The sequence below is a fragment of the Leuresthes tenuis genome, unplaced genomic scaffold (genome assembly GCF_036924035.1).
Source record: "Leuresthes tenuis unplaced genomic scaffold, fLeuTen1.0.hap1 SCAF_10, whole genome shotgun sequence".
NCBI classification, from domain to species: Eukaryota; Metazoa; Chordata; class Actinopteri; order Atheriniformes; family Atherinopsidae; genus Leuresthes; species Leuresthes tenuis.
In genome coordinates this window covers 625,824-634,960 of record NW_027325364.1, presented here as the reverse complement: position 1 = coordinate 634,960, position 9,137 = coordinate 625,824, and the positions used below count along the sequence as shown (strand labels likewise).

Below are 9,137 nucleotides of genomic sequence, written 5' to 3'. Positions count from 1 at the left end.
CTGAAACATGTTCAAACATGAACCTAAACCCAGAATCTGAGGCAGAAACAGAGTTTTTCTCAGTTCTCAGCAGCTTTAAAGTGAATCTCTGGTCTGAGCTCCTTTATTCTCCAACACAGCCTGAACCCTCTGAGACCAGCTTTCTGTCCTTTCTTTAAGGAGTCTTCAGGAATAGTTCTCCAGGCTTCTTGAAGGACATCCCAAAGCTCTTCTTTGGATGTGGGCTGCCTTTTGTTCCGTTCTCTGTCAGATGATCCCACACTGCTTCAATAATGTTGAGGTCCGGGCTCTGGGGAGGATTCATCCCTCCATAAGACCTGTTGCCACTGATTTTCAGTCCACTTCTTGTGTCATTTGGCACAGCTCAGCCTTTTCTCCCTGTTTCCCTTCCTTAAGAACGGCTTCTTGACAGCCACCCTTCCATGGAGACCATTTCTGATGAGGCTTGGGCCAACAGTAGATGGATCAGCTGAAGGTCCAGATGCATCTCTCAGGTCCTGTCAGGTCACAGCTGGATTTTTTCCTCTTTCTTAAGGACATCACTTTCAGATCCTGTTCATCTGCTGGAGATAGTTTTTTAGGCCTGACACTTCTTCTTTTGTCCTCCACTTGTCCAGTTTCCTCAAATGTTTTAAGGACACACTGCACACCATGCTGAGATATGCCAAGTTTTCAGCTAATAGCTCTTTGGGAATCACCTTGTTGCTGCAGAAATCCTATTTTCTGTCTGTCAAACTGTGTTTTCTTTGCTGTTTTTCATAGATGCAGCTAAAGAAATGGGAACAAATGATGTGTCTTTGTGACAAAGAGCCTAAAGATCCAGTTTAAAATGGCTTCTTTGCTAAGTTGTCTGTTCTGTGTCGACACAACACTGGTTCATCCCTTGAGTTAGGAGCCTTTTTTCTGCCTGAATGGGTCAAAGGTCAGAGTTCAGTGGCTGAACTGAGAAAAAACTCGTTCCTCTGTGTCTGCAGGGATTAATAATTCAGCTCAGCTCTCGGACGACCTGCCGGGCAGAGATGTTCTGTTGGAGGGAGGGCGGCGCTCTCCTGCTGGTTCTGCTGGTTCTGTTGGACCTGCAGCTGGCGGCCGCACACCGCCACGCCCGTGGACTTCATGAACGCCGGGCGAACATCACGCTGGCGGTTATTCTGCCGCAGACCAACACAGATTACCCGTGGGCGTGGCCTCGCATCGGCCCCGCCCTGGAGCGGGCCATCAGAACCATCAACGCCGACCCCACCCTGCTCCCAGACCACCACCTGACCTACGCCTTCAAGAACAGCGAGAACCAGGACGGGATCTGCTCGGAGTCGGTGGCGCCGCTGGTGGCGGTGGATCTGAAGGTGGCCTACGACCCGTGGGCCTTCATCGGGCCGGGCTGCTCCTACACCTCCTCGCCGGTGGGCTTCTTCACCAACCACTGGAAGGTGCCCATGATCACGGCGGGCGCTCCGGCCGTGGCGTTCTACGGCGGCGTCTACCCGTCCATCACCAACACCGGCCCCACCCACAGGAAGCTGGGGAGGTTCGCCCTGCGGATCTGCGAGCGCTTCGGGTGGCGAGAGCACGTGACGCTCATGTTCAGCGACAACAAGGTGGACGACCGGCCGTGTTACTTCGCCACCGAGGGTCTGTACACGGAGCTGAAGAGCATCAACATCACCATCATCGACAGCGTGTTCGAGGAGAACAAGCTGCCCATCAACTACTCGCAGATCCTGTCCGACATCCAGAACAGCGGCCGAGGTGAGTGCCGGCGCACGCTCTGCGGTTCACCTCCTCACAGGTGGCGCTCAGCGATCTGGGAAATACCCAGAAGCCTCAGCGGCTGAGGCCGGCAGGAGGGCAGCGGGAGGTCGGCCGTGTCGCTCGGTTTGTAACCATGGCGACGCTCAGATGAGTAAAAGGAGGCTGTTCGGTGCTGGTTTTGGTCTTTATGGGAACCTTTCTTTCTGTTAATGAGCCCATTATTCTGATTATTATTATTATCTGATTATTTTCACTCCGTTTAGCTGCAGGAGGAACATTTGAGCAGAACCCATGTTCCGGTACCTTGTGTTTCAGTGTGGGAGGCGAAGGTTGCTCAGACAGAGATGGGCTGCTGGATGGAGCTGCTGTAGGTTTAGGTGCAGCCAGTGGATGAAGGCGATCAGCCAGAATGATGCTTTCCTCGGGTGAAGCTGTAGGGACAAAAGTCTCTTCACTGAGTTTAATTCCTGTTTTTTCCATCTTTTCTTGGAGACAAATGACATCACAATGTTGCTTCTCCATCCTCTTAAAAGCTTTTCTTCATTTCTTTCTGGAAAGTGGTTCTCAGTAAATCCTTTAAGGTGTTCCCCAGGGTTCTGTTCTGGGCCCGGTGCTGTTTGCTTCCTTTGGGTCATATAATCAGAACATTTAAAGCTGCTTCCTGCCATTGTTACTCAAATGATGTTCAGCTTCTTTTCAGCCTGGTGACATTTCTAGTGCAGCTGGAACTAATCTCAGCTCAAAGCCATCACAATCAATAAAACACCTGCCGATCAGAACCTCAGAGTCCTGCGGTTCTGATCGGGCCACAGCGGACCTTAGAAATGTCACCAGGCTGAAAAGAAGCTGAACATCATTTGAGTAACAATGGCAGGAAGCAGCTTTAAATGTTCTGATTATATGACCCAAAGGAAGCAAACAGCACCGGGCCCAGAACAGAACCCTGAGGAACACCTCTCTCTCGGGCTTTGGTGCAAAAAAGACTCTTTCCCACTGGAAGTGCAGCCTGACGCCTTTCTGAACAAACTCAGAACAAACAAAGAATAAAAGTGACTCACAGCTCAAAGTGCTGCTGAGAGTTTGTGGTTCTTATCAGAGACGAACGATACGAGGAGGACAAAGGGTGAGCTGAGCGGTTATTATCCTGTGAACACTTCCTGTTAGAAACCAGGGACTCTGAAGTTAGGCTGAGCTCACAGCGCTGCAGACGTTTTATTCCCGGGTTGAAGGAGCCGATTCTCCCGTTTACAGAAGCTGCTGCAGGCTGACAGAGTCAAAGCAAAGACTCTGATTTCTGCCTCATGTAGCAGAGAAATAGATCCAGAAATGCATCAATAACTCAATAAATGCTACAAAAATAGAATTAAACATGACTTCAGGTCATAAATAATCTGGAAAATCTGAAATTCAAGTTATTTTTTCTGCATTTATTTAACTGTAACTTATTTACTTTGTCAGCTGATTTCTTATTAGATACATTTTATTGATTTATCTGTAGAATTGTTCTTTTAATCCATGAAATCCTGATTTTATTTAGAATGTTTTTTTCTGATAATTTCCTTCTGGTCACTTTCTTTCCCGACGTATTTATTCCTGATTCATTCTGAGGTTTAAACTAACGCCACCTTTCCGGTGGACCCTCCGGGTCACGTGTCGTATATCGGGTGTTCGGGCTGACATGAGGCTGCCGCCGCCGCTCCTTTGATGCTCTGATTTCAGCAGTTTGTTCCATAAACTGCTCGGGTGCCGAGCATCTGCTGGACCGACTGTTTCCACACTAATTAGGAGCAGATGTGGGCTGTGAGGACGGTTTATTTCTGTAAATACTGAACACGATGCGTCACCTTCAGCGGTCACATGACTGATGACACCTGAGCCTGACTCGCCACTTGCTCTGATTTAGGAGTCGGTTCTTATTTCCAAAACAGGCTCTGCGGTTAAACCCAAACAGAAACAAGTTCTGCAGAACCAGTTCGGCCTCAGACCCGCTGAAGCTCTGTGCCTCAGAAACATCTTTCTGTCAGAACTCAAGGGGAGAGAAACGCTGCAGAGCAGGCGGAGGCAGGGCGATCCGTGTGGAAGCAGAACCATCGGACACAGTCCCACAGCGGGTCACTCAGAGCAGCTGCAGTCAGACCTCCAGCAGCAGTAAAATCAGATTAAATCTGTAGCTGAGCTGCTTTAAAGACCTTTTCCCTGATTCTCTCTGTTTTTAACAGAAATGGCAGCTCAACAACATGATGAACTGATTCATTCTGGTTCCAGAATTATTATTATATTATTATTTATTCTGAGGATTTGAACTCAGATCTCCCACATGAAAGGTGGGAATCACACCACTACAGTATCCAGTTTGTTCTTTAACGAGATGCGATGAGGCTGAAAGGAAATAGGGGGTAAATATGAGGTGGCACTGCTGCTCAGGCCTAAAACAGGCTGAGGCTGCAGGGTCTGGTTAAAGCCTGTAGGCCTAAAACAGGCTGCAGGGTCTGGTTAAAGCCTGTAGGCCTAAAACAGGCTGCAGGGTCTGGTTAAAGCCTGTAGGCCTAAAACAGGCTGCAGGGTCTGGTTAAAGCCTGTAGGCCTAAAACAGGCTGCAGGGTCTGGTTAAAGCCTGTAGGCCTAAAACAGGCTGCAGGGTCTGGTTAAAGCCTGTAGGCCTAAAACAGGCTGCAGGGTCTGGTTAAAGCCTGTAGGCCTAAAACAGGCTGCAGGGTCTGGTTAAAGCCTGTAGGCCTAAAACAGGCTGCAGGGTCTGGTTAAAGCCTGTAGGCCTAAAACAGGCTGCAGGGTCTGGTTAAAGCCTGTAGGCCTAAAACAGGCTGCAGGGTCTGGTTAAAGCCTGTAGGCCTAAAGCAGGCTGCAGGGTCTGGTTCAGCAGGAGCTGAAGTGATCGCACAGAAACTCAAACACGCTGTCAGGCTGCAGATAAAGCAGCTCAGTTCCTGAAAAGCTGACATTTAGGAGCTGCCCAGATCACACACTGAGTCATTTTACTGCTTCCATAAACTTCGGTAAACTTTAATCTGTGCACATTATGATGCCTCAGACCAGAGAGCGAGCAGCAGGAAGCTGCTCTGTTCTGGGTCCCAGACACCAGCCCCTGATGGGTGCCTCAGGCCTTCATCATCATCATCATCATCACTGCAGCAACCAGAAACCTGAGCTGCTCCAGATCCAGGCGGCTCACTGCCCCGAGGACGCAGCCGAAGAGTCAGCATCAGTGGGTGATGCAGCAGATTTCCAGAGCAGTTCTCCCACCTGGAGTAAATCAGCAGAATCCCTGCTCCAGGTTCCCCAAAGACATGAAACTCTCCACTGTCTGCCGGGGTCCAGACTCCGGCTGCTCTGGCGTTAACAGGAAGCAGTAAATCCAGGCTTTTGTATCAGCTTTCTATCAATTATTCAAAAGTCCACCTCTGCTCACTTTGAGCTGCAGGAGAGTTCATGTTAAACAGGAAAAAACCAGCAGAACTGAAGCTTCTCTCTGATCCTGAGCTGCAGGAGGAGGGAAAAAACTCCCTTTAACAGGAAGAAACCTCCATCAGAACCAGAACCAGGAAGAAACCTCCATCAGAACCAGAACCAGGAAGGGTCCATCTGCCTGGACCAGCTGGGGCTGAGAGGACAGGAAAGAGGGGACAACAAGCAGCGTAACACCAGGCCAGAGACACCTGCTGAGAGAGAGAAACACAAGTTAATGACAGCAATGATGTCATCTGTACATGGAGGGAGGAGAGGTGCATCATGGGAGCTCCCCCAGCAGGCTGGGCCTATAGCAGCAGAACTATGGGATGTTTCAGGCTCACCTGAGCCATCCCTAACTATAAGCTTTATCAGAAAGGAGAGTTTCAGCCTGATCTTAAAGGTAGAGAATAAAGACCAACAGCTTAGCTGGATCAGCTTGAGTTTTATGGCACATGAAGCCAGTGTTTGTCAGCCTGGCTGCTCTGGTTCTGACCCTCCCTTTAGGGGTAAACGGTCCACATCAGGGTGGGGGGAGTCCCTCATGATGCTGGGAGCCCTGTTCCTCCTGATGTTATCCTGCTGCTGTAACGGATGTAAGGACTGTGGGACCCAGGCCGGCCCTCTGGGGCCCCTGCAGGGACTCCAGCTGTCGCTGGGCCCTCTTTATCAAGCTGCCAGAACCAGAAATGACCCGATCATTAACAAACTGGTAATGAGAAGCTCCTGAGTTCCTCCGAGTCGAGCTTTATCACATTAATGGATCAGAAACTGACTGGAGCCGCTGATTCAGAGGAAACAGACTGGAGCTGAGAAGGAGTTTAATGGTGAAATAATCAGAAGATGGAGATTTGGACCCAGAGAGTTGAACCCAGAGAGTTGGACCCAGAGAGTTGGACCCAGAGAGTTGGACCCAGAGAGTTGGACCCAGAGAGTTGGACCCAGAGAGTTGGACCCAGAGAGCTGGACCCAGAGAGTTGGACCCAGAGAGTTGGACCCAGAGTTGGACCCAGAGAGTTGGACCCAGAGAGCTGGACCCAGAGAGTTGGACCCAGAGAGTTGGACCCAGAGAGCTGGACCCAGAGAGTTGGACCCAGAGAGTTGGACCCAGAGTTGGACCCAGAGAGTTGGACCCAGAGAGTTGGACCCAGAGTTGGACCCAGAGAGTTGGACCCAGAGAGCTGGACCCAGAGAGTTGGACCCAGAGAGTTGGACCCAGAGAGCTGGACCCAGAGAGTTGGACCCAGAGAGTTGGACCCAGAGTTGGACCCAGAGAGTTGGACCCAGAGAGTTGGACCCAGAGAGTTGGACCCAGAGAGTTGGACCCAGAGAGTTGGACCCAGAGAGTTGAACCCAGAGAGTTGGACCCAGAGAGCTGGACCCAGAGAGTTGGACCCAGAGTTGGACCCAGAGAGTTGGACCCAGAGAGTTGGACCCAGAGTTGGACCCAGAGAGCTGGACCCAGAGAGTTGAACCCAGAGAGTTGGACCCAGAGAGTTGGACCCAGAGAGTTGAACCCAGAGAGTTGGACCCAGAGAGCTGGACCCAGAGAGTTGGACCCAGAGTTGGACCCAGAGAGTTGGACCCAGAGAGTTGGACCCAGAGTTGGACCCAGAGAGCTGGACCCAGAGAGTTGAACCCAGAGAGTTGGACCCAGAGAGCTGGACCCAGAGAGCTGGACCCAGAGAGTTGGACCCAGAGAGCTGGACCCAGAGAGTTGGACCCAGAGAGTTGGACCCAGAGAGTTGGACCCAGAGCTGGACCCAGAGAGTTGAACCCAGAGAGCTGGACCCAGAGAGACTCCTGCGTTTATCTGTCAGCGTAATAACTCCTGAATGCTGCTTCCTCTCTCTGTGGAGGCGTTGCACAAAGCAACGCTGCGACTGCTTCCCACAGAGACATAAAACCTCCTGACAGGGCGTTTATTAACCGGGTCACCGACCCGCCGCCCTATAAGGAAGCTCCAGCCCATTATCAGATCTCTGGGTATTTCCTGCCAAACACTCTGGTCACTTTTATCTTACGTTCGAGTCGTTAATCGAAGATGCAGCTGAGCAGGAGACTGTAATAAATCCCCTCCAGCCTTTCTCTGAGGAACTCTGAAACACTGGAACTGGAGATCCTCTGGACAGCCTCAGCCGGGCGGAACATCTTAATTATTCTCATTAGGACCTCACTAATAACCCTAAATTTCCTCTTTTTAAAAACAAGGCCTGACTTGTCAGAACTGCTGCTGTGGGAACATTTTCTCCCTTTTAATGGTTGCTGCAATCGTTTCCATTCATCTGCAGAAGGGAAGCATCGTGTTTTTATCCTCTTTGGATCCGGAGACCTTCAATGGTTTCAAGTACAGTTTTATTGGGATATTTAACATGTAAAAGCAGACACAGAATGAGCAGAAATGCAGTGAAATCTTTAGTTCTAAAGGTTTGGATCACAGTTAAACATCAGACCGCTGTGACTGAGCTTTGGTCTCGTGTCCCAGCTCTTCTTCTTCTTCTGTGTCCTCTGGGGAAGAGGAGCCATCTGTCAGGGTCGCCTCACCGGCTGCTGCTTTCAGCCGGCCACGGCCTCAGTCTGCCTGACTTTGGCTTCTTCTTCTTCTTGTGACTGTTCCTTCACGTGTTTTCAAATCCAAAGAAGGACTCTTTCTTAGTTCTGGAAGGATCCATCCTCCTGAAGAAGCTGAAGAAGCTGAAGAAGCACCACCCTCAGCTTGTTGTTGAGAGCCAGAAAGAACTAATAAAGCGTGACTAAGATCGATCTTTTATGAGATCACGAATGTTAAATAAAGTTAAATGAAGTTAAATGAAGTTAAATAAAGTTAGATGAAGCTGGGCTGTTGTGTTTCTGGGGAACGGCATAAAATGGGGAAGTTTGGGGAAGTTCCTGAGCAGAAATCTGACTCTTTGTTGTGTTTCTGATTTTTTTCCCAGTCAGAGTTTAGAATCCTGAGCTCCCGATTGTCATTGAATGCATCATCAATAAGCGGCGTAAGGCTGGGTCACAAAACCAGACTTTTAATCATTTTTAAAAGCCATAAAACCATGTTTTTAGTAAAGGGATAATTAGTCGGGTCCAGTGAAGTCGGGTCATAAAAGATGACTGAACATTTTGACAGAATACACATTAAAGTGTACATTTTAACCAAGGAAATGGAGCTCGTAATTAATCTATTATCTGTTAATCCATTAGTGCGATTTGTTCGTTAAACACAGCAGGGCTCTGAAGCTGAAAGCTGTCAGATGTTTCCTTTTAAAACTGGTTCATTTCTCTGCCTCCATCTTTCCTTTTTGAGTCTCCTTTAATCAGTCTCTCTTCTTCTTCTCTTCCTGCTGTGACATCGAGCCTCCAGCAGCTGAACTGTGGCTCCTTGGTTCAGCTTTAAATGGATGATGGGAGGTTCTCGGTGCTGAAAGTGTGAAGAACAGATGAGTGGGTGAAGCTGTGGGTGAAGCTGTAGGTGAAGCTGTAGGTGAAGCTGTGGGTGAAGCTGTGGGTGAAGCTGTGGGTGAAGCTGTAGGTGAAGCTGTGGGTGAAGCTGTGGGTGAAGCTGTGGGTGAAGCTGTGGGTGAAGCTGTAGGTGAAGCTGTGGGTGAAGCTGTGGGTGAAGCTGTGGGTGAAGCTGTAGGTGAAGGTGAAGCTGTAGGTGAAGCTGTGGGTGAAGCTGTAGGTGAAGCTGTGGGTGAAGCTGTGGGTGAAGCTGTAGGTGAAGCTGTAGGTGAAGCTGTGGGTGAAGCTGTGGGTGAAGCTGTAGGTGAAGCTGTGGGTGAAGCTGTAGGTGAAGCTGTGGGTGAAGCTGTGGGTGAAGCTGTGGGTGAAGCTGTAGGTGAAGGTGAAGCTGTAGGTGAAGCTGTGGGTGAAGCTGTAGGTGAAGCTGTGGGTGAAGCTGTGGGTGAAGCTGTGGGTGAAGCTGTAGG

At 49.8% G+C, this 9,137-nt stretch overlaps 1 protein-coding gene across 1 annotated transcript in view; it reads left to right on the top strand.

Moving 5' to 3' along the window:
• The first annotated feature begins 998 nt into the window (after nucleotides 1-998).
• The window catches only part of LOC140315863 (atrial natriuretic peptide receptor 1-like), a 75,439-nt gene continuing 67,300 nt past the window's right edge, over nucleotides 999-9,137 (top strand). Inside the window, exon 1 of the mRNA XM_072393453.1 lies at nucleotides 999-1,749. Coding sequence (XP_072249554.1) covers nucleotides 1,020-1,749 — 730 coding nt within the window. The 5' untranslated portion in view covers nucleotides 999-1,019. The remainder of the gene's footprint in view (nucleotides 1,750-9,137) is intronic.